This window comes from Leuresthes tenuis, unplaced genomic scaffold (genome assembly GCF_036924035.1).
Source record: "Leuresthes tenuis unplaced genomic scaffold, fLeuTen1.0.hap1 SCAF_5, whole genome shotgun sequence".
NCBI classification, from domain to species: domain Eukaryota; kingdom Metazoa; phylum Chordata; class Actinopteri; order Atheriniformes; family Atherinopsidae; genus Leuresthes; species Leuresthes tenuis.
In genome coordinates this window covers 35379800-35406021 of record NW_027325359.1, presented here as the reverse complement: position 1 = coordinate 35406021, position 26222 = coordinate 35379800, and the positions used below count along the sequence as shown (strand labels likewise).

The 26222-nt window shown below is 44.1% G+C and overlaps 1 protein-coding gene across 4 annotated transcripts; it reads right to left on the bottom strand.

Annotated features, from left to right (window-relative positions):
- Positions 1-204: 204 nt before the first annotated feature.
- On the bottom strand, positions 205-25853 carry gan (gigaxonin). Of its 4 annotated transcripts, none has more exons than XM_072386742.1 (13): positions 25637-25853; positions 24980-25203; positions 24711-24825; positions 24283-24633; positions 21833-21901; positions 20380-20531; positions 20123-20244; positions 19916-20028; positions 13848-13997; positions 10862-10998; positions 6863-6997; positions 4664-4773; positions 205-1076 (listed from the first exon to the last, which is right to left on the bottom strand). In XM_072386742.1, the coding sequence occupies exons 2-13, from the start codon at positions 25162-25164 to the stop codon at positions 904-906; spliced, it is 1812 nt and encodes a 603-aa protein (XP_072242843.1). In that variant the 5' UTR covers positions 25165-25203; positions 25637-25853; the 3' UTR covers positions 205-903. The 4 variants fall into 4 exon arrangements, with proteins under 4 accessions (XP_072242843.1, XP_072242846.1, XP_072242844.1 ...); XM_072386745.1 differs by having other exon boundaries at positions 24980-25200; XM_072386743.1 differs by having other exon boundaries at positions 25645-25853.
- Positions 25854-26222: the final 369 nt, after the last annotated feature.

Here is a 26222-nt window from a genome sequence, read left to right as displayed (position 1 = left end):
CCGTTAGCTCTCCTATAGCTGCAAGTAGCCACATAACAGCAGCTATGAGCTAACAGCAGCTATGAGCTAACAGAGCTATGAGCTAACAGAGCTATGAGCTAACAGAGCTATGAGCTAACAGCAGCTATGAGCTAACAGAGCTATAGCACACGTTCATTCATTCATTCTTCTTAAAGTATTGGTGAAATAAAGACAGATAATGCCTTATTTAGAGGCTGCATCCTCTAAGCCCCGTTCACTCCGTTATATGGAGCTCGAGTTATCTAAGAGTTCCCCTTTAAAACCGGCTGCGTGTTCCTCATATGAGCAGATTTAACTTCTCTGCGTCTAACTGCGAGTCGACAGCTCGGTCCTGTGTGGCGTATTCAGTTTGTTCTGAACTCAAAGCCTCACCGAGGAGAAAGATGGAGGAACATTCCTGAGGTGGATCATTTCTGTTTCCCTTCAGTCAGACTGAAATGTTTGAAATGAATCGTGTAAGATTTAAGAGTTTCTGTCCTGATAAACAAAACGAGTCCGAGCAGCTCACGAATGTGTAAAACAGAAGAATAAAAGAACCACCCGATTGATCCCAGAAAGCAAAAATACCAATAATACTGTTCTTAAATCAAGTGTTCAGCATCACGTTAGAGTTTCTTAGTGTTGAATCTCTCACCCAACAAACCGTTAAACATCACAAGTTCGGCCTTTTAGAATAAAACAGAAAAGACACCGAGGTTCATAAAAAACGCCACAAAATCTATGACAAGAAAGTGTTCAGATGGACTTTCATCCCGCTAAAGTTAGAGCAAAGACACGTGAGAGGAGAACCCGTCCTCAGCGAGTGACGATTATACGTTAGTGCTTCTGTGTTCCCTAAACCCAAACTGCAGCAGGTGGAGTACCGGCGAGAAGACGCTGGCGTCACACTCGGATCCGGAACATGCCCTGGCTCAGCTGGAGGCGGAACAGTCGACAGTTGGCGATGCGCAGGGCGGCGCAGGCCGATTTGGACGGGTCGCTGGTCAGCATGGGCTTGGTGCGGTGCCACGTCCCCGTGCTGCGGCGGAACTCTCGGATGTAGTCGAAGCTCGTACCTGCAAACAGAAACACCGGTCAAACACGACCATCCGGAGGTCAAACCCGACCATCCGGAGGTCAGACCCGACCATCCTGGGGTCAAACTCGACCGTCCAGAGGTCAAACCAGAACTATCCTGGGTCAAATCCGACCATCCGGAGGTCAAACCCGACCATCAGGAGGTCAAACCCGACCATCCTGGGGTCAAACTCGACCGTCCAGAGGTCAAACTTGACCGTCCAGAGGTCAAACTCGACCGTCCAGAGGTCAAACTTGACCGTCCAGGAGTCAAACCCGACTATCCTGGGTCAAACCCGACCATCCAGATGTCAAACCCGACCATCCAGATGTCAAACCCGACCATCCAGGGGTCGAACCCGACCATCCGGAGGTCAAATCCGACCATCCTGGGGTCGAACCCGACCATCCAGGAGTCAAACCCGACCATCCTGGGGTCAAACCCGACCATCCAGAGGTCAAACCCGACCATCCAGGAGTCAAACCCGACTATCCTGGGTCAAACCCGACCATCCAGGAGTCAAACCCGACTATCCTGGGTCAAACCCGACCATCCAGAGGTCAAACCCGACCATCCAGACGTCAAACCCGACCATCCAGACGTCAAACCCGACCATCCGGAGGTCAAATCCGACCATCCTGGGGTCGAACCCGACCATCCGGAGGTCAAACCCGACCATCCAGGAGTCAAACCCGACCATCCAGAGGTCAAACCCGACCATCCAGAGGTCAAACCCGACCATCCAGAGGTCAAACCCGACCATCCAGGAGTCAAACCCGACTATCCTGGGTCAAACCCGACCATCCAGGAGTCAAACCCGACTATCCTGGGTCAAACCCGACCATCCAGAGGTCAAACCCGACCATCCAGGGGTCAAATCGACCATCCGGAGGTCAAACCCGACCATCCAGGGGTCAAATCGACCATCCGGAGGTCAAACCCGACCATCCAGGGGTCAGACCATACCATCCAGAGGTCAAATCCGACCATCCGGAGGTCAAATCCGACCATCCTGGGGTCAAACCCGACCGTCCGAAGGTCAAACCCGACCATCCAGAGGTCAAACCCGACCGTCCAGACGTCAAACCCGACCATCCGGAGGTCAAATCCGACCATCCTGGGGTCGAACCCGACCATCCGGAGGTCAAACCCGACCATCCAGGAGTCAAACCCGACCATCCAGAGGTCAAACCCGACCATCCAGAGGTCAAACCCGACCATCCAGAGGTCAAACCCGACCATCCAGGAGTCAAACCCGACTATCCTGGGTCAAACCCGACCATCCAGGAGTCAAACCCGACTATCCTGGGTCAAACCCGACCATCCAGAGGTCAAACCCGACCATCCAGGGGTCAAATCGACCATCCGGAGGTCAAACCCGACCATCCAGGGGTCAAATCGACCATCCGGAGGTCAAACCCGACCATCCAGGGGTCAGACCATACCATCCAGAGGTCAAATCCGACCATCCGGAGGTCAAATCCGACCATCCTGGGGTCAAACCCGACCGTCCGAAGGTCAAACCCGACCATCCAGAGGTCAAACCCGACCGTCCGAAGGTCAAACCCGACCATCCCGGGGTCAAAACCGACCATCCGGAGGTCAAACCCGACCATCCTGAGGTCAAACCCGACCATCCAGGGGTCAAACCCGACCATCCAGAGGTCAAACCCGACTATCCTGGGTCAAACCCGACCATCCAGGAGTCAAACCCGACCATCCAGGGGTCAAATCGACCATCCGGAGGTCAAACCCGACCGTCCAGAGGTCAAACTTGACCGTCCAGGAGTCAAACCCGACTATCCTGGGTCAAACCCGACCATCCAGATGTCAAACCCGACCATCCAGATGTCAAACCCGACCATCCAGGGGTCGAACCCGACCATCCGGAGGTCAAATCCGACCATCCTGGGGTCGAACCCGACCATCCAGGAGTCAAACCCGACCATCCTGGGGTCAAACCCGACCATCCAGAGGTCAAACCCGACCATCCAGGAGTCAAACCCGACCATCCGGAGGTCAAATCCGACCATCCTGGGGTCGAACCCGACCATCCGGAGGTCAAACCCGACCATCCAGGAGTCAAACCCGACCATCCAGAGGTCAAACCCGACCATCCAGAGGTCAAACCCGACCATCCAGAGGTCAAACCCGACCATCCAGGAGTCAAACCCGACTATCCTGGGTCAAACCCGACCATCCAGGAGTCAAACCCGACTATCCTGGGTCAAACCCGACCATCCAGAGGTCAAACCCGACCATCCAGGGGTCAAATCGACCATCCGGAGGTCAAACCCGACCATCCAGGGGTCAAATCGACCATCCGGAGGTCAAACCCGACCATCCAGGGGTCAGACCATACCATCCAGAGGTCAAATCCGACCATCCGGAGGTCAAATCCGACCATCCTGGGGTCAAACCCGACCGTCCGAAGGTCAAACCCGACCATCCAGAGGTCAAACCCGACCGTCCGAAGGTCAAACCCGACCATCCCGGGGTCAAAACCGACCATCCGGAGGTCAAACCCGACCATCCTGAGGTCAAACCCGACCATCCAGGGGTCAAACCCGACCATCCAGAGGTCAAACCCGACTATCCTGGGTCAAACCCGACCATCCAGGAGTCAAACCCGACCATCCAGGGGTCAAATCGACCATCCGGAGGTCAAACCCGACCGTCCGGATGTCAAATCCGACCATCCTGGGGTCAAACCCGACCGTCCGAAGGTCAAACCCGACCATCCAGAGGTCAAACCCGACCGTCCGAAGGTCAAACCCGACCATCCTGAGGTCAAACCCGACCATCCAGGGGTCAAACCCGACCATCCAGAGGTCAAACCCGACCATCCAGAGGTCAAATCCGACCATCCCGGGGTCAAAACCGACCATCCGGAGGTCAAACCCGACCATCCTGAGGTCAAACCCGACCATCCAGGGGTCAAACCCGACCATCCAGAGGTCAAACCCGACCATCCAGAGGTCAAACCCGACCATCCAGGGGTCAAATCCGACCATCCCGGGGTCAAATCCGACCATCCCGGGGTCAAATCCGACCATCCGGAGGTCAAACCCGACCATCCCGGGGTCAAACCCGACCATCCAGAGGTCAAACCCGACCATCCTGAGGTCAAACCCGACCATCCGGAGGTCAAATCCGACCATCCTGGGGTCAAACCCGACCGTCCGAAGGTCAAACCCGACCATCCAGAGGTCAAACCCGACCGTCCGAAGGTCAAACCCGACCATCCCGGGGTCAAAACCGACCATCCGGAGGTCAAACCCGACCATCCTGAGGTCAAACCCGACCATCCAGGGGTCAAACCCGACCATCCAGAGGTCAAACCCGACCATCCAGAGGTCAAACCCGACCATCCAGGGGTCAAATCCGACCATCCCGGGGTCAAATCCGACCATCCCGGGGTCAAATCCGACCATCCGGAGGTCAAACCCGACCATCCCGGGGTCAAACCCGACCATCCAGAGGTCAAACCCGACCATCCTGAGGTCAAACCCGACCATCCAGGGGTCAAACCCGACCATCCAGGGGTCAAACCCGCCCATCAGCAGCCTGAGAACCTTTACTCACCCGTGTCCAGGTCGCCCACCACGTAGATGCTGGCGCCGATGGGCACGGCGCCGTACACGAAGGATGAGCTGGCCTGGATGCACAGGTTCTGGTCATCCAGGAACATCCACCTGCACAGAACCACAGTGTCTCAGAACCACAGTGTTTCAGAACCTTATTTTCCATACTTTTCATTAACCAGGATTCCTGGGTGGACGACCCAACAGGTAATAAACCTTTTTAGAAGCAGATTTGGAAACTGTGTTTGAGGGCAGAGAACTGATTATTGAATTCAAATTATAACAGAGCTATAAAATTGATTGATACAGTCAACAAGCTTTGTTACTTTCTACTGTCCATCAGGTCAGAAACCTTTCAATCAGCTGATCGCTGCCTCTGGTTTGGAACCATCAGATCAATATTCAGATCAATATAATGATCAAATATGCAACGACTGTAACCCATTACAGGTGTGCTTTTGTTCAACTTTTATTATTTATAATAACTTTTGTTTATAACTTTTGTTAATAACTTATTTATAATAACTTTTATTCATAATAATTTTTATTATTTATCATAACTTTTATTTATAATAACTTATTTATTTATAATAACTTTTGTTTATAACTTTTGTTCATAATAACTTTTCTTGTTAATAACAACTTTGTTAGCAATAACTTATTTATAATACTTTTATTTATAATCATTTTTATTATTTATAATAACTTATTAATAACAACATTTGTTAATAATAACTTATTAATAACAACATTTGTTAATAATAACTTATTAATAACAACATTTGTTAATAATAACTTATTAATAACAACATTTGTTAATAATAACTTATTTATTTATAACTTTTGTTAATAATAACTTTTGTTTATTTATAACTTATTTATAATAATTTTATTTATAACTTTTATTTATAATAATTTTTGTTATTCATAATAACTTTTATTAATAACTTTTGTTATTCATAATAACTTTTAATAACTTTTGTTAACAATAACTTTTATTTATAACAATTTATTATTTATAATAACTTTTGTTAAGAAGAACTTTTATTTATAATAACTTTTATTTATAACAATTTATTATTTATAATAGCTTTTGTTAAGAAGAACTTTTATTTATAATAACTTTTAATAATAACTTTTATTTATAATAACTTTGATTTATAATGACTTTTGTGAAAAATAACTATTATTTATAATAACTTTTGTTAAGAAGAACTTTTATTTATAATAACTTTTAATAATAACTTTTATTTATAATAACTTTTATTTATAATAGCTTTTTTCCCCACTGTTGAGGCCACAAACTGTAAATTTGTATGCTGTTTAACTCAGAATCAGCTCCCTGAATAACTCAACTTTTCCCTTACTGGCCGAGTCTCTTCGGACTTCTGTTCTGCTTCAACTCTTCAGTGAAGGCGAGTGTTTGAGCACATTTTGAATCAAAGCAGCGCGTGACTCATTAAGGTTTGATAAATAGAAAATCAAAGGCCTCGAAACCCCACAAACGTCGTCCGCCTGAGCTAAAAGGAGCTAAAGTCCAGCTGCTGAGCAACACTCAGGGCTCAAATTCACACTGTTCTTATTAGAATAAAACAGCTAAACTGTTAGCTTCATGTCATGTCTTCATAGAAAGATGCTAAGCTGAGGAAGCCTTGGTTTAAAGCATCAACTCTGCAGACTCTTTTAGGAACTATATGTGTTTGGCTTAAAGTTTCAGATAATTTATCTAAAACATCACAGTTCTACAAAATGTCCCTTTAGTGAAATGGTGCCTTCATTTGTCACATGGCAGCTCGGGTGATTAAACGTAGATTTAAACTGTATTTCTCATTTAATCAGATAAATAATAATAAGCTGCAGATGGACACCAACAGCACAACATGATGGGAAGTGAAACGATTAATCTGACAGGACTTATTTTACTTCAGAAACTTGATAAACTGAAACACACAAGCTCTGATTTTCTTCTTTTTTCAGCTCACATTCAACACAAAACCTGGACTTTAATCTATTCCTGAACTCCAGGGCTGGATTTTAACCAGAAGCTGGATCCAGAGGTCTCTAAGTGAGGAGCAGAACCCTTTCTGATGACTCTCGGGGTCAGCCTCCGGGCTGGAGAGCGACCTTTCAGGCCAAACGCCAACCGGGAAACTAAAAATATCCCCGCCTGTAAGGAGTGAAGTAAAAGGTTCACACGGACCTCCTCATCTCGTCGTGGTAGAACTCAGACTTGCAGGTCATCATCTGTCTTTGTTCGGGGTTTTCATTCTCTTGGCTTCTGACTCCACCGAACACGTAGAGCTCCTGACCGATGCCGCACGCCACCGACCCGAACCTGCGCAGCACCACAGAAGAAGAGTTCAACAGGAGGGTCGGAAGTGGAGAATTCTGCCAAAACGTTTGGGAAAATGTCACAAAAAAAGAGATTTAACACAGCGAAGGCGTCCCATAGGGGGCGCCATTTCCTCTATTTTCCTTTTCACCTGTGGATAAAATCCAGAAATATATTGATTAATTGAGTTTTTTTCCCCCAGCTGTGCATCACAATGCTGCAGACAGACAAAACAGGAGAAACATGACAGAAAAATGATAAAACAGAAGCAAACGTGGTCATATATGAATGATTATTTGCGTCTCATCAGACGTCTGACGACTGAAAACTGTCACAAGCAAACAGGTTGGAGCAGAAATCACCAAAGATAAAACAGAACAGGCTATAAAAGCAAAACGACAGCCTGAAGAGAGACAGTCTGTGTTCTCGTTTATCTGCGCTAGCAACGTTAGCATTGACGTTAGCGTTAGCATTGATACTGCATTTACCGGACACTCTGGACAGTGATGGAGGCAGATTTGGGTCAAAACTCAAGATTCTTAAGAAGCTGTGTCGGGTTCAATCCAATTTCTCACCTTATTTAATTTGCTGGGCTTTTTATTTGGAGTAAAGCTGGTCTTTGTCATTTAAAACTGCAGTGAACCAAGATTCAAACGCTCTGAATTCACAAGCAAACAGGTTGGAGCAGAAATCACCAAAGATAAAACAGAACAGGCTATAAAAGCAAAATGACAGCCTGAAGAGTGACAGTCTGTGTTCTCGTTTATCTGCGCTAGCAACGTTAGCGTTGACGTTAGCGTTAGCATTGACGTTAGCATTGACGTTAGCATTGATACTGCAGGTACCGGACACTCTGGACAGTGATGGAGGCAGATTTGGGTCAAAACTCAAGATTCATTCATTCATTCATAAGAATTTCTCACCTTGCTTTAATTTGCTGGGCTTTTTATCTGGAGTAAAGCTGGTCTTTGTCATTTAAAACTGCAGTGAACCAAGATTCAAACGCTCTGAATTCACAAGCAAACAGGTTGGAGCAGAAATCACCAAAGATAAAAACAGAACAGGCTATAAAAGCAAAATGACAGCCTGAAGAGTGACAGTCTGTGTTCTCGTTTATCTGCGCTAGCAACGTTAGCATTGACGTTAACATTGACGTTAGCGTTGACGTTAGCATTGATACTGCATTTACCGGACACTCTGGACAGTGATGGAGGCAGATTTGGGTCAAAACTCAAGATTCTTAAGAAGCTGTGTCGGATTCAATCCAATTTCTCACCTTATTTAATTTGCTGGGGTTTTTATTTGGAGTAAAGCTGGTCTTTGTCATTTAAAACTGCAGCGAACCAAGATTCAAACGCTCTGAATTCACAAGCAAACAGGTTGGAGCAGAAATCACCAAAGATAAAACAGAACAGGCTATGAAAGCAAAACGACAGCCTGAAGAGTGACAGTCTGTGTTCAGGGTCCTCGTTTGTCTGCGCTAGCAACGTTAGCATTGACGTTAGCATTGATACTGCAGGTACCGGACACTCTGGACAGTGATGGAGGCAGATTTGGGTCAAAACTCAAGATTCTTAAGAAGCTGTGTCGGGTTCAATCCAATTTCTCACCTTATTTAATTTGCTGGGGTTTTTATTTGGAGTAAAGCTGGTCTTTGTCATTTAAAACTGCAGTGAACCAAGATTCAAACGCTCTGAATTCACAAGCAAACAGGTTGGAGCAGAAATCACCAAAGATAAAAACAGAACAGGCTACAAAAGCAAAATGACAGCCTGAAGAGTGACAGTCTGTGTTCTCGTTTATCTGCGCTAGCAACGTTAGCATTGACGTTAGCGTTAGCATTGACGTTAGCATTGATACTGCAGATACCGGACACTCTGGACAGTGATGGAGGCAGATTTGGGTCAAAACTCAAGATTAATTCATTCATTCATAAGAATTTCTCACTTTGCTTTTATATGCTGGGCTTTTTATCTGGAGTAAAGCTGGTCTTTGTCATTTAAAACTGCAGTGAACCAAGATTCAAACGCTCTGAATTCACAAGCAAACAGGTTGGAGCAGAAATCACCAAAGATAAAACAGAACAGGCTATAAAAGCAAAACGACAGCCTGAAGAGTGACAGTCTGTGTTCAGGGTCCTCGTTTATCTGCGCTAGCAACGTTAGCATTGACGTTAGCATCGACGTTAGCATTGACGTTAGCATTGATACTGCAGGTACCGGACACTCTGGACAGTGATGGAGGCAGATTTGGGTCAAAACTCAAGATTCTTAAGAAGCTGTGTCGGGTTCAATCCAATTTCTCACCTTATTTAATTTGCTGGGGTTTTTATTTGGAGTAAAGCTGGTCTTTGTCATTTAAAACTGCAGTGAACCAAGATTCAAACGCTCTGAATTCACAAGCAAACAGGTTGGAGCAGAAATCACCAAAGATAAAACAGAACAGGCTATGAAAGCAAAACGACAGCCTGAAGAGTGACAGTCTGTGTTCTCGTTTATCTGCGCTAGCAACGTTAGCATTGACGTTAGCATTGACGTTAGCATTGATACTGCAGGTACCGGACACACTGGACAGTGATGGAGGCAGATTTGGGTCAAAACTCAAGATTCTTAAGAAGCTGTGTCGGGTTCAATCCAATTTCTCACCTTATTTAATTTGCTGGGGTTTTTATTTGGAGTAAAGCTGGTCTTTGTCATTTAAAACTGCACTGAACCAAGATTCAAACGCTCTGAATTCACAAGCAAACAGGTTGGAGCAGAAATCACCAAAGATAAAACAGAACAGGCTATAAAAGCAAAATGACAGCCTGAAGAGTGACAGTCTGTGTTCTCGTTTATCTGCGCTAGCAACGTTAGCATTGACGTTAGCATTGACGTTAGCATCGACGTTAGCGTTGACGTTAGCATTGACGTTAGCATTGATACTGCAGGTACCGGACACTCTGGACAGTGATGGAGGCAGATTTGGGTCAAAACTCAAGATTCATTCATTCATTCATAAGAATTTCTCACCTTATTTAATTTGCTGGGGTTTTTATTTGGAGTAAAGCTGGTCTTTGTCATTTAAAACTGCAGTGAACCAAGATTCAAACGCTCTGAATTCACAAGCAAACAGGTTGGAGCAGAAATCACCAAAGATAAAAACAGAACGGGCTATAAAAGCAAAATGACAGCCTGAAGAGAGACAGTCTGTGTTCTCGTTTATCTGCGCTAGCAACGTTAGTATTGACGTTAGCATTGACGTTAGCGTTAGCATTGACGTTAGCATTGATACTGCAGGTACTGGACACACTGGACAGTGATGGAGGCAGATTTGGGTCAAAACTCAAGATTCATTCGTTCATTCATAAGAATTTCTCACTTTGCTTTTATATGCTGGGCTTTTTATCTGGAGTAAAGCTGGTCTTTGTCATTTAAAACTGCAGTGAACCAAGATTCAAACGCTCTGACTTTCACATAAAAAACCACAGGAACCATCATCAGCTGTGTCTGTTTCACTGAGGGGATACAAGTGCATCAGGAGCAAGTGAAAGGAGCAAGAAACACCTCTGCAGCACACTTATTAGGTACAGGAAGCCACAAAGACCACTCTGTGCACATCCTTTCACTGAAAAATAAGATGTCTGACGGAGCTGTGCAGTTAGCCGCAGTAAAAAGATCAAAAACGCTTCACAGCAGGCCAACTGCACGAGTCTGGATGCTGTTTCCACTGCTATGACTGTTTGATGCACCAAGTGTGAATGTGAATGTGGTTAAACTAACGAACTGAAAGCAAAACCAACAGATCCAGGATTGAGACAGCGGCCGGGTCTCATTTCCTGCCGTGCAACACATGGAGGTTAAAGAGAAGAAGAAGAAGGCATGTCACCTTCTCTCTTTCAGAGGACAGAGGCCCGTCCACTGCTGGGTTTTAGGGTCGAAGCATTCAACAGAGTCAAACAGCTTCCCGTAGCAGCCCCCACCGATGGCGTAGATCTTCTTATTCATGGCAGCGTAGCAGCCGACCTGAAGGAGGAGCACATCGGACACATTTTTAATTTCAAGCCCTCCTTTCTCTCAGACTGGAACCTTTAAAGTGTCCTGATCAACAGTTCTGCAGCTTTCTGAAGCTCTTTCACAGTTTTTATTTGGACATTTTCTGCTTTTTCCCTCATCTTCAGTCCTTGTTCCTGAGCATTTTCAGAGGAATGTGTTTTTTCTTTGTTCAGCCACTTAACTCTGAGCTATGAACCATTCAGGCAGAAAAAAGGCTCCTAACTCAAGGGATGAACCAGTGTTGTGTCGACACAGAACAGACAACTTAGCAAAGAAGCCATTTTAAACTGGATCTTTAGGCACTTTGTCACAAAGACACATCATTTGTTCCCATTTCTTTAGCTGCATCTATGAAAAACAGCAAAGAAAACACAGTTTGACAGACAGAAAATAGGATTTCTGCCGCAACAAGGTGATTCCCAAAGAGCTATTAGCTGAAAACTTGGCATATCTCATTTGAGGAAACTGGAAATATTGCCTATCAATGCAATAAAGAAATGAGGAATGAGGAAATCATCTTTTTGCAGGAATCCTGCAGAGCTCAGATTCAGAACCAGAGCTGAAACTGGCTTTAATGAGATCTAGAGTGCTTATTTATTATGATGCAATATTCAAATGTGGCTTTTAGGCACCCCAAAGAGTAGTAATAGTAGTAAAATGTGCACTAAGGATACTTTAACTACCATCAGGTGACCTGAGAATGGTCTCTGATTGGTTACTCCAGACCCCCCCCCTCTCTTTGGCTGGGGCCTTATCTATTTTTCCATTTTTAACTTCTTCCAAAAACTGACAAAAAAGCACCGGCCGACATCAGACTGAAGTGGAAACAGAAGAAGTGATGCTTCAGCACCACCTGCTGGTCACAGGTGGGAGTAACACCTGCCAAATGGCTTTTACCAAATCTATAAATATAACAACAAAACATACCATATATTTCACATTAATTTATTCCCCTTTTGGCTTTATTCAGTTTTATTTACACATGATTAATGTTGACATGTTTATAACTGATTTTATTCTTTCAGCCAAACCTTCTTCTCTCTTTTTCTATACATTTAATCACTTTGTTCCAGTTCCAAAATAAACATTTATTTATCAGTATTTAAGTCTATGCTTAAATATCTACTTTTATAAGGTTTCTATTTATTTGCCCACTTTGGGGCTGTAAATATTCAGTTTTTCACTGTTTTTATCCTGTTTTGTCGTGAAAAACAGTCATTACATGTTCATTTCCTGGATTTGTGTCGGTGTTGAGGTGAAACTGGTGACACGTCATGTTTCTGTTGGTTTTGCAACGTGGTGCTGGGTCGGTTAGCTGAACTTTAAACTGTGGTGGATGGATGTTGTGAGCCTGGATATTTGTGCACAGTCACCTTCTCTCGGTTCGGAAACCTCAGAGCAGGTCAGATGCTGAGATAAGAGAGATAAGAAACCAACACATAAAAGCAGCGCCTCATGAGTTATACCCAGGTCCTGTGGCTGCAGAACCAGCCCAGATCATCAGCCCTCCACCACCGTGCTTGACAGCTGGTATGAGGTGTTTGTGCTGATATGCTGTGTTTGGTTTCCTCCAAACGTGCTGCTGTGCATTAGGACCAAACATCTCCACTTTGCTCTGGTCTGTCCAAAGGACATTGTTCCAGAAGTCTTGAGCTTTGTTCAGATGCAGCTTTGCAAACCTAAGCTGTGCTGCCATGTTCTTTTTAGAGAGAAGAGGCTTTCTCCTGCAGCCCTTCCAAACAAGCCATCCTTGTTCAGTCTTTTTCTAACTGTGCTGTCATGACCTTTAACCTTTAACATGCTAATTGAGGCCTGTAGAGTCTGAGATGTAGCTCTTGGCTTTTTCACCTTGGGGTGACCTTTAACCTTTAACATGCTAACTGAGGCCTGTAGAGTCTGAGATGTAGCTCTGGGCTTTTTCACCTTGGGGTGACCTTTAACCTTTAACATGCTAACTGAGGCCTGTAGAGTCTGAGATGTAGCTCTGGGCTTCTTCACCTTGGGGTGACCTTTAACCGTTAACATGCTAACTGAGGCCTGTAGAGTCTGAGATGTAGCTCTGGGCTTTTTCACCTTGGGGTGACCTTTAACCGTTAACATGCTAACTGAGGCCTGTAGAGTCTGAGATGTAGCTCTGGGCTTCTTCACCTTGGGGTGACCTTTAACCGTTAACATGCTAACTGAGGCCTGTGGAGTCTGAGATGTAGCTCTGGGCTTTTTCACCTTGGGGTGACCTTTAACCTTTAACATGCTAACTGAGGCCTGTAGAGTCTGAGATGTAGCTCTGGGCTTTTTCACCTTGGGGTGACCTTTAACCTTTAACATGCTAACTGAGGCCTGTAGAGTCTGAGATGTAGCTCTGGGCTTTTTCACCTTGGGGTGACCTTTAACCTTTAACATGCTAACTGAGGCCTGTAGAGTCTGAGATGTAGCTCTGGGCTTTTTCACCTTGGGGTGAAGCTTTAGAACTGAAAGAGGGTGCACTTTCTTTTTCACATGTTCTGCTCCTTCTTTTCTGGAACATTTGAGAACCCAAAATGTTTCAGAACTGGTTGTATTTCCTGTCTGACTTTCTTGTCTGACTCTAAAAGTGAAATCAAACTTCAACTAAAACCAAAACACAGAAACATGAATGTTTCCGTGGCACAAATTTAGCTTTTAACTCTAAAACGATTCTGAAACTTGGAAATAACAACATTATCATCTGCATTTTCATCATCATTTTGTTGTAAATCAAGCATTTAATTACTTAATTAGATTATTATTTTGTGCTTCCGTGTCCTGCGTTAGTGATGTGCATGTGTGCGTGCACGTGTCACCTTTCGGATCATGGTCATACTCGTCTGCATCTTCCAGGTACTGAAGTGTGGATCAAACACCTCCACGGTGATCAGCTCCGTGTCGTCGCTCTCGCCGCCCAGAACATAGATCAGACCATCCAGTTCCGCCACGCCAAAGTTCTGGCGAGCCTGAGAACATCAGAGAGGCCAAACTTAAACCCGGATCCACACTGTGAAACAACCTGTGGGTGGAGTGGAGTCCACAGAAGGAGTGTGTGGATGTGATGTCTGGTTGGAAAATGATGAATGAAGCAGGTGTAATAAAAAGTCTCCCACTGTCTGTGCATCCAAAAGAAAGCAAAGCCCTGCTGTGACATCAGGAACCCTCACAGCGAGAGGTAGTTAAATATGTGTGTTTGCCACATGGCAGGTAGATAAATATGTGTGTGTGGCACATGGCAGGTAGTTAAATATGTGTGCGTGCCACATGGCAGGTAGATAAATATGTGTGTGTGTCACATGGCAGGTAGTTAAATATGTGTGTGTGCCACATGGCAGGTAGATAAATATGTGTGCGTGTGCCACATGGCAGGTAGTTAAATATGTGTGTGTGTCACATGGCAGGTAGTTAAATATGTGTGTGTGCCACATGGCAGGTAGATAAATATGTGTGTGTGCCACATGGCAGGTAGATAAATATGTGTGTGTGTCACATGGCAGGTAGTTAAATATGTGTGTGTGCCACATGGCAGGTAGTTAAATATGTGTGTGTGCCACATGGCAGGTAGTTCAATATGTGTGTGCCACATGGCAGACAGGTAGTTAAATATGTGTGTGTGCCAAATGGAAGGTAGATAAATATATGTGTGTGCCACATGGCAGGTAGTTAAATATGTGTGTGTGCCACACGGCAGGTAGTTAAATATGTGTGTGCCACATAGCTGGCAGGTAGTTAAATATGTGGGTGTGCCACATGGCAGGTAGTTTAATATGTGTGTGTGCCACATGGCAGGTAGATAAATATGTGTGTGTGCCACATGGCAGGTAGATAAATATGTGTGTGTGCCACATGGCAGGTAGATAAATGTGTGTGCATGCCACATGGCAGGTAGAAAAATATGTGTGTGTGCCACATGGCAGCCAGTTAGTTAAATATGTGTGTGTGCCACATGGAAGGTAGATAAATATGTGTGTGTGTCACATGGCAGATAGTTAAATATGTGTGTGTGCCACATGGAAGGTAGATAAATATGTGTGTGTGCCACATGGCAGGTAGAAAAATATGTGTGTGTGCCACATGGCAGGTAGTTAGTTAAATATGTGTGTGCCACATGGCAGATAGTTAAATATGTGGGTGTGCCACATGGCAGGTAGTTCAATATGTGTGTGTGCCACATGGCAGGTAGATAAATATGTGTGTGTGCCACATGGCAGGTAGTTAAATATGTGTGTGTGCCACATGGCAGGTAGATAAATATGTGTGTGTGCCACATGGCAGGTAGTTAAATATGTGTGCGTGCCACATGGCAGGTAGTTAAATATGTGTGTTTGACACATGGCAGGTGGATAAATATGTGTGTGTGCCACATGGCAGGTAGATAAATATGTGTGTGTGCCACATGGCAGGTAGTTAAATATGTGTGCGTGCCACATGGCAGGTAGTTAAATATGTGTGTTTGACACATGGCAGGTGGATAAATATGTGTGTGTGCCACATGGCAGGTAGTTAAATATGTGTGTGTGCCACATGGCAGGTAGATAAATATGTGTGTGTGCCACATGGAAGGTAGATAAATATGTGTGTGTGCCACATGGAAGGTAGATAAATATGTGTGCGTGCCACATGGCAGGTAGTTAAATATGTGTGCGTGCCACATGGCAGGTAGTTAAATATGTGTGCGTGCCACATGGCAGGTGGATAAATATGTGTGTGTGCCACATGGCAGGTAGTTAAATATGTGTGTGTGACACATGGCAGGTGGATAAATATGTGTGTGTGCCACATGGCAGGTAGTTAAATATGTGTGTGTGACACATGGCAGGTAGATAAATATGTGTGTGTGCCACATGGCAGGTAGTTAAATATGTGTGTGTGCCACATGGCAGGTAGATAAATATGTGTGTGTGCCACATGGCAGGTAGTTAAATATGTGTGTGTGCCACATGGCAGGTAGATAAATATGTGTGTGTGCCACATGGCAGGTAGTTAAATATGTGGGTGTGACACATGGCAGGTAGTTAAATATGTGTGTGTGCCACATGGCAGGTAGTTCAATATGTGTGTGTGACACATGGCAAGTAGTTAAATGTGTGTTTGTGTGTGCCACATGGCAGGTAGATAAATATGTGTGTGTGCCACATGGCAGGTAGTTAAATATGTGGGTGTGCCACATGGCAGGTAGTTAAATGTGTGTTTGTGTGTGCCACATGGCAGGTAGATAAATATGTGTGCGTGCCACATGGCAAGTAGTTAAATGTGTGTTTGTGTGTGCCACATGGCAGGTAGATAAATATGTGTGTGTGCCACATGGCAGGTAGTTAAATATGTGGGTGTGCCACATGGCAGGTAGATAAATATGTGTGTGTGCCACATGGCAGGTAGATAAATATGTGTGTGTGCCACATGGCAGGTAGTTAAATATGTGTGTGTGCCACATGGCAGGTAGATAAATATGTGTGTGTGCCACATGGCAGGTAGAAAAATATGTGTGTGTGCCACATGGCAGGTAGATAAATATGTGTGTGTGCCACATGGCAGGTAGATAAATGTGTGTGTGTGCCACATGGCAGCCAGTTAGTTAAATATGTGTGTGTGCCACATGGAAGGTAGATAAATATGTGTGTGTGCCACATGGCAGCCAGTTAGTTAAATATGTGTGTGTGCCACATGGAAGGTAGATAAATATGTGTGTGTGTCACATGGCAGGTAGTTAAATATGTGTGTGTGCCACATGGCAGGTAGTTAAATATGTGGGTGTGCCACATGGCAGGTAGTTTAATATGTGTGTGTGCCACATGGCAGGTAGATAAATATGTGTGTGTGCCACACGGCAGGTAGTTAAATATGTGTGTGCCACATAGCTGGTAGTTAAATATGTGTGTGTGTCACCTGGCAGGTAGTTAAATATGTGTGTGTGTCACCTGGCAGGTAGTTAAATATGTGTGTGTGCCACATGGCAGGTAGATAAATATGTGTGTGTGCCACATGGCAGGTAGTTTAATATGTGTGTGTGACACATGGCAGGTAGATAAATATGTGTGTGTGCCACACGGCAGGTAGTTAAATATGTGTGTGCCACATAGCTGGTAGTTAAATATGTGTGTGTGTCACCTGGCAGGTAGTTCAATATGTGTGTGTGCCACATGGCAGGTAGTTAAATATGTGTATGCGTGCCACATGTCAGGTAGTTAAATATGTGTGTGTGTCACCTGGCAGGTAGTTAAATATGTGGGTGTGCCACATGGCAGGTAGAAAAATATGTGTGTGTGCCACATGGCAGGTAGATAAATATGTGTGCATGCCACATGGCAGGTAGAAAAATATGTGTGTGTGCCACATGGCAGGTAGTTAAATATGTGTGTGCCACATGGCAGGTAGTTAAATGTGTGTTTGTGTGTGCCACATGGCAGGTAGATAAATATGTGTGTGTGCCACATGGCAAGTAGTTAAATGTGTGTTTGTGTGTGCCACATGGCAGGTAGATAAATATGTGTGTGTGCCACATGGCAGGTAGTTAAATATGTGGGTGTGCCACATGGCAAGTAGTTAAATGTGTGTTTGTGTGTGCCACATGGCAGGTAGATAAATATGTGTGTGTGCCACATGGCAGGTAGTTAAATATGTGGGTGTGCCACATGGCAGGTAGTTAAATGTGTGTTTGTGTGTGCCACATGGCAGGTAGATAAATATGTGTGCGTGCCACATGGCAAGTAGTTAAATGTGTGTTTGTGTGTGCCACATGGCAGGTAGATAAATATGTGTGTGTGCCACATGGCAGGTAGTTAAATATGTGGGTGTGCCACATGGCAGGTAGATAAATATGTGTGTGTGCCACATGGCAGGTAGATAAATATGTGTGTGTGCCACATGGCAGGTAGTTAAATATGTGTGTGTGCCACATGGCAGGTAGACAAATATGTGTGTGTGCCACATGGCAGGTAGAAAAATATGTGTGTGTGCCACATGGCAGGTAGATAAATATGTGTGTGTGCCACATGGCAGGTAGATAAATGTGTGTGTGTGCCACATGGCAGCCAGTTAGTTAAATATGTGTGTGTGCCACATGGAAGGTAGATAAATATGTGTGTGTGCCACATGGCAGCCAGTTAGTTAAATATGTGTGTGTGCCACATGGAAGGTAGATAAATATGTGTGTGTGTCACATGGCAGGTAGTTAAATATGTGTGTGTGCCACATGGCAGGTAGTTAAATATGTGGGTGTGCCACATGGCAGGTAGTTTAATATGTGTGTGTGCCACATGGCAGGTAGATAAATATGTGTGTGTGCCACACGGCAGGTAGTTAAATATGTGTGTGCCACATAGCTGGTAGTTAAATATGTGTGTGTGTCACCTGGCAGGTAGTTAAATATGTGTGTGTGCCACATGGCAGGTAGATAAATATGTGTGTGTGCCACATGGCAGGTAGTTTAATATGTGTGTGTGCCACATGGCAGGTAGATAAATATGTGTGTGTGCCACACGGCAGGTAGTTAAATATGTGTGTGCCACATAGCTGGTAGTTAAATATGTGTGTGTGTCACCTGGCAGGTAGTTCAATATGTGTGTGTGCCACATGGCAGGTAGTTAAATATGTGTATGCGTGCCACATGTCAGGTAGTTAAATATGTGTGTGTGCCACATGGCAGCCAGTTAGTTAAATATGTGTGTGTGGCACATGGAAGGTAGATAAATATGTGTGTGTGTCACATGGCAGGTAGTTAAATATGTGTGTGTGCCACATGGCAGGTAGTTAAATATGTGGGTGTGCCACATGGCAGGTAGTTTAATATGTGTGTGTGCCACATGGCAGGTAGATAAATATGTGTGTGTGCCACACGGCAGGTAGTTAAATATGTGTGTGCCACATAGCTGGTAGTTAAATATGTGTGTGTGTCACCTGGCAGGTAGTTAAATATGTGTGTGTGTCACCTGGCAGGTAGTTAAATATGTGTGTGTGCCACATGGCAGGTAGTTTAATATGTGTGTGTGCCACATGGCAGGTAGATAAATATGTGTGTGTGCCACACGGCAGGTAGTTAAATATGTGTGTGCCACATAGCTGGTAGTTAAATATGTGTGTGTGTCACCTGGCAGGTAGTTCAATATGTGTGTGTGCCACATGGCAGGTAGTTAAATATGTGTATGCGTGCCACATGTCAGGTAGTTAAATATGTGTGTGTGTCACCTGGCAGGTAGTTAAATATGTGTGTGCCACATGGCAGGTAGTTAAATATGTGTGCGTGCCACATGGCAGGTAGATAAATATGTGTGTGTGCCACATGGCAGGTAGTTAAATGTGTGTGCGTGCCACATGGCAGGTAGTTAAATATGTGTGCGTGCCACATGGCAGGTAGATAAATATGTGTGTGTGCCACATGGCAGGTAGTTAAATGTGTGCGTGTGCCACATGGCAGGTAGATAAATATGTGTGCGTGCCACATGGCAGGTAGATAAATATGTGTGTGTGCCACATGGCAGGTAGTTAAATGTGTGTGCGTGCCACATGGCAGGTAGTTAAATATGTGGGTGTGCCACATGGCAGGTAGAAAAATATGTGTGTGTGCCACATTGCAGGTAGATAAATATGTGTGTGTGTCACCTGGCAGGTAGTTAAATAAGTGTACGTGCCACATGGAAGGTAGATAAATATGTGTGTGTGCCACATGGCAGGTAGTTAAATATGCCACACTGGTTTGTTGAGCATTTGGGCCATGAAAGAAAGTTTAATCTGACTTTGAATGAGGCTGCTGACACCTGGTGGTCAAGTCATTAAATGACAGTGTGAAAGTAGTTTTCATTGAACACAAGAGCAGAACCTGGCAGAAAACGATCCTCTTCCAGTCATTTATAGATTTATAATGCAGGCCAGAATGGGGAGTGTGTACCTGAAGCATCGGGGGTATCTGGCTCCAGGAGTTGGAATCGGGGTCATATTTCTCTCCGCTGTCCAGGACTGCGTTGTGTTCATCCGTCCCACCCATCACAAGCAGGAAACCCTCTGACAGACGGGAGACACAGTCACATTAATCATCCACCTGCTGCCTCTCTTCACTTTCGATGGATGGATTCTGAGCTCTGAACGCCGCACTGACCAGCAGCGACGACCCCGTGGCCGAGCCGGGCGACGCTCATCGGCTGCAGCTCGATCCAGGCCTGCCTGTTGGTGTCGTACAGCGGACACATGCAGCGCGTCACAGCGGTCGGCTTCCTGGTTCTGAAACCATCAGAGCAGACGTGAGCTGAGAGGAAGACGTCCTTCCTCTGGTTATGAGCGTTATTTTCTCTGTGACTGTGACAGACAGGATAAAAGGTGGCTTCTAAACCCAAACATCTGCCAGACGCGACTTACTTGCGATCTTCTCCTCCCGCGATGACGATACACTCGGAGTAGCCTCTGGGTTTGAAGGCGTCGAGCAACGCCTCGCCCTGCAGCGCCCCCTCCGTCAGCACATTCTGACAGTATTCTCGGATCACCTCCCTCATCAGCGGCTCCCCCATGGCCTGATGGAATAATACGGCAAAACAGCCACATCAGCAGCTGAGTCAACAAGGAATTTAAGGCTGAAAATGTCAAACACAAGCTGGAGATTCACCTCGTAACACCTCCTCAATGCTGTCATTTATCTTAATATCATATTTATTATCTAACTGTTGTGAAATCACGTGGAACAGACGAATGGGGCCTGAACCGGCAGCTTTTTGGTTATTTCTTCTCGAACTGGGTGGAAAATGTGATTCAGAAACATCGTTTTACAGGGGACATATGAACAAAAATGGCCATGTTTGGAGCCTCTTCGGTCTGTAAATCTGTCCCTCGGGGATCCATTCAGACCTGCAGGGTTCTGTTACGTCACAGCTGCAGCTCAGAGTGGAAAGCTGCACCCACTGAACCGCTGAGGTTTGAACTCATTTGCTTTTTGCTTTGCTATTAACAGCAAATTCTTGTCGGCAGTTTTAAAGTTCACCAAACTTGATTAAGAAATTAGCAAATAATACTTAACTAGTCCAATTTTATGTATCCCAACAAAGATATCTGCCTTAATGGCTTCCTTTAATTTGTCAGAAACTGGAATAATTGTGAGAATGCTTTAAGGCATTCTCACTATTGTTTTCCTGTTTCTCTTTTTTGGCACTTAACTACTCCTGCAATCTTTCACCGATTTCAACAATTTTGGTATCAAAACGTTCAGCTTGTTCAGCACATTCCGGCTATGACTTTTGGTGTTGATATCTTTTATACTTTTTAAACTATTTAACTTTTATTCAAATTTTTACCGTCATTCAAATGAATGGAAATTTCTTTCAACACTTCAAAAACTTCCTCCTCTTTCCAACCCAACTAGTTCAACATACATTCAGCTGGAGACACCATTCAAACTTTAAAATGTCCACAAGACATTCAGCTATTACCAAATGATTCAGCTTTTTCAAATATTAAGCCAATTTTGCCAGAGACAGGTTCAACTGTGTTCAACCTGCTGCCGTTTGATGACATCACTGATGACATCACTCTTCCACTCCCTGCTGTATATTACACTGAAGCCATTTTAACTATTACTCATTTGATTTCTGCTAAATTTTCACTAGATTCAGCTTTTTGAGCATGTTCAACTAATCCCATTCAACTTAAAAAGCATTCTCACTGCTGTTTCGCAGGAACAGCTTTTTCTAGTTTTATTTACAATCAGTTACTAAAAGCAGCAACAATCCTGGAACCTGAAATTTAAACATGTATATTTAATTACTGTGTCAAATCCAAGCATATTAATGACCCATAACACATGCACTTCCTGTTACTCCACCTGCTCTCTCAGGTAGCTCACGTCCAATCCCTGCTGCCACACAGCAGACATCACCTCCTTCATGTGCACCTGCAGAACAAATCAAACTCACAGTCTGCTCTTATGGAACAATAAGACTCCAAAATCCAGAGAACAAATCCCTCAAACACCCGATGGACGTCAGGACAGCTTCACCCACAGCGGTTTTAGTGATTAATGTCTGAAATAATGCAATAAGTTGTTTGGGCTTCGGCTCTGTGCTCGCTTCATTTCCTTCACAAAGCAAACCTGGAGCTTCTTCCACAGTTTTCAGCAAAAAGTTTGATCTTTTCCAACGGGTTTAACAGCAAATGATGTGCTGAAATGCTTAGGGAAGCTGTTCACTGACTGAAAGGAATCAAAAATGTTCTCTCAGTGATCAGGAAAGAAGCTTCGATGCTTCCTTCAGTATCTCCTTTTGAAAAGGAAACAAATGGATCATCCTCGATGAAAGGAAAGGCGATAAGGACACCCCACAATTGCTTTAAGGTCAGCAACACGTCTCCTTAAAGCTGGGACACCTCCATGTTTCCCCTCCTCTTTTAACAACATCTGTAAACATCTGGAACTGAGGAGACCAGCAGCTGGACCTTTGGGAGAGGAACGTTGTCCATTTCCTGTCTGATGGAGGATTCCTGGGTCTTCTTTGCTGTATTTAAATGGTTTCAGGTGGTCAAACATCTGGACTGCAGGCAGGTCAGTTCAGCAGCTGGACTCTTCTGCTACGAAGCCCTGCTGCTGGAGAAGAAGCAGGATGTGGTTTAACTTTGTCCTGCTGAAATATGCAAGGGCTTCCCTGAAGAAGAGGTCATCTGAGGGCCTGAAGGTCACAGAGAGGTCTCCAGGTTGTCTTAGGATGAGATTATGTTCTATAAATGCTTAAATTTGAACAAACTTCTTTGCAATTTTCCTCCAAAGTTGTTAATATTTAGTTTGTTTATTTCCCTTTAAGGACAACTACTTCTACTACTGAATTATCACCATTACCAGCGTAGCCTAAACCGCCATAAACTGGTGAAACGACACAACCAAATTTCTTTTTATGGCTTTTTCAGAAGATAAAACCTGAGAGTTTTCTTTCCCTGACTTCTTGATGTTTGCCTCCATGTTAGAGTGTTTAGGAGAAGGTTGTATTGAGTATCTGAGGTTTTATTCCAGGTGTGTGATGCTGCACAGGCAGCATGGAGTCACTTTGTCTGAATTCTTCTGTTTACTTTGAAATCTGATTAAAACAAGATAATAAAGAGCAAAGCTGTCAGTGGAAAACAAGCTGCCTATTCCACAAACTAGTAATGACACAGATCATCGATCATAGATCAAAACATTGAGCAAACAGCTCAGGTTCACGGCAAACTGATTATATCTCATTTACAGATCAATTATTCTTTAATATTAACCCTAATTTAACCTTTTTAATAATAAAAAAGTCTATGAAATCTGATTAAAACAAGATAATAAAGAGCAAAGCTGTCTGTGGAAACTGAACCTCCCATCCTGCCTGGTCCAGACCAGTCATGCCAATAAAATCTTTCACACCCCTGAACATAAGTCTCTCTGAGTCATAATATCTCATTTACAGATCAATTATTCTTTAATATTAACCCTGGCTAATAAAAAAGTCTATGAAATCTGACTAAAACAAGATAATAAAGAGCTAAGCTGTCTGTGGAAAACAAGCTGCCTATTCTACAAACTAGTAAACTTATTATATCTCATTTACAGATCAATTATTCTATGCAATGGCAGGTAGTTCTATGAATTAGTCTATGAAATCTGATTAAAACAACATAATAAAGAAAAAAAGCTGTCTGTGGAAACTGATCCTCCCATCCTGCCTGCTCCAGACCAGTCATGCCAATAAAATCTATCACACCCTTGAATATAAGTCTCTCTGAGTCATAATATCTCATTTACAGATCAATTATTCTTTAATATTAACCCTGGCTAATAAAAAAGTCTTTGAAATCTGATTAAAACAAGATAATAAAGAGCTAAGCTGTCTGTGGAAAACAAGCTGCCTATTCTACAAACTAGTAAACTTATTATATCTCATTTACAGATCAATTATTCTATGCAATGGCAGGTAGTTCTATGAATTGGTCTATGAAATCTGATTAAAACAAGATAATAAAGAAAAAAAGCTGTCTGTGGAAACTGAACCTCCCATCCTGCCTGGTCCAGACCAGTCATGCCAATAAAATCTTTCACACCCCTGAACATAAGTCTCTCTGAGTCATAATATCTCATTTACAGATCAATTATTCTTTAATATTAACCCTGGCTGGAGATTTCTGGGAGGCCGCACCTACCCACACTCACCGTTTTACCACTTTAAGGAACTTCCTGTTGTTACTCGCCGTGGTTTTTCTGACTAATCAGCTGTGGAAGAGGTGAGCTAAAAGGTAGCCACTTCCACACTGAGCGTTACCCACCCTGCGGTCGTCGGGGTCGTGGGCAAACCATCGCACCACAGCCTCCAGCACGTGCTTCTCGTTGCCCACGTTGAGCTTCTCCATGGCCAGCAGCTCGCAGAGACGGTCGGGGGGCAGCTCCCTGAACTCCTCAGTGAGCGCCACGTCGCGGAAATGCGTCTGCAGGAACTCGGTGGCGACGTAGTGGACATGGTGGAGGCAGTAATGCAGAGAGAAGAGCCGGATGCCGATGCAGTTCTCCGCAGTGATGCAGCTCTCTAGAAACTGGCAGCACAGATTCTTGAGGTCGGTCATGAGGAGCAGGTCAGACGCCTGCACCATGTCCTGGATGGTTTCTTCACTCAGAGCAATCTAAGAGTGGAAAACACAAAAATTAAGACCAAAACACAGAACCTAGTAGGATCCAAGCACAAAGCATCAACACTCACTTCACCGCTGAAGATGTAGTCCAGGATTTGTTTCATGATGGCCATGGAGACGCCCTGCAGCTCGATCCTGTATGTGGACCCATCTTCTTTGGGGGGATTGTAGTTCAGCTTGGTTCTAACCATAACATTTTAACATGAGAACATATCAAAGCATGATAAGAAAATCTGGAATCATTCCTAGTTGTATTTTGGGTGAAAGCGGACACGCCCATGTTGTTGTTCACAGATAAATGCATGATCATATCTGGGACTGCCTCTGACACCCTCACCTGATGTAAGGGCTGGCAGCAGCCAGGATGTTTTTCTGGACTGGAAGCTCTTCTCCATCAACCACCAGCAGTGCATCGTGGAAACTTTGCTCCTGCCAGAAGGTACGAAGAACTCTGAGGAGTTTCTGGGAGTGTTGTGGGTCCGAAACCTTCGAACCGGGTTCACTGGATGCAGAGTTGGGCATGTCTCGGTTGGGGACAGCCCCACAGCGTGCTGTTCTCTGCTGTCAACAGGAGACAACAACCTGACTGTTTTGCTCAGGGGATCATTTTACCGCCGAATAACGTGTGGAAACCGGTTTTTTTACAAGAAGTATGACTCGTGCTTTATAAGTAGCTTATATAATCATACCGAGTAGAAACTTGTTAAATTGGCAAATTTCTTAATGAGGTTTGGCCAGAATAGCTAGGCTAGTAGCAAAACAACAAACATGCAAATAAAAAGCCGAACTGACAAAAACATAATGTCACGATTAATTCTAATAATTAATCGCAATGAGATGTTTTATTAGCTAACAGTGGTCTTTATTTGGTCAAATTTTGCCAAACAGGTAAAGTAATAATCAGGCTAATGCTCAAGACCTGCATGTTGACATTGGATGAAACTTGTTATAGCATGATTTAACTTTGAACAACGACTCATTTAAAGAATATTACCTTAAGACAACGAAGAAACGAAGAATTATTGTCTGTTTTGGGGCATAGGGAGAGGCGAAGTCCACTTAGATCAACATGAATCACTTCAGGCGAGAATGTTGCAAGTGGACGTTACGGCATGTGCTGCATTCACGGCCAAAAATCTTTCAGTAAATAAATACCTCATTCGCTGTTTAACTGTATAGTCAACGCATCCATAAACAAACAAATGTTCCGAGATAATAGGAGTTTACGTAACATTAAATTTGTCACCTTTTCTTGTTGCTTTAACGTGTAGTGACCATATATAGAAGCAGGTTTATGGTTCGCAACACTTCACCGTATGTCGTAGCATTGAAACTAGAATTTACTACGACATCTGAACGTATCGTGGACAAGGCGGAAAGCATGCAAACTTGTAGTGAACCAATCAGCTTTCAGCAACCTTTACGTAAAATTAATGTGAATTAATGTATTTTTTTCAAACATTGTTTTGATCTATATGCAAATATATAAGACTTAATCCCATTTACATATGAGAAATAAACAGTATTTGTGTACATACATTCTACCTTTTTCTTTAAATTGAAAAAAATAAAATCAACAT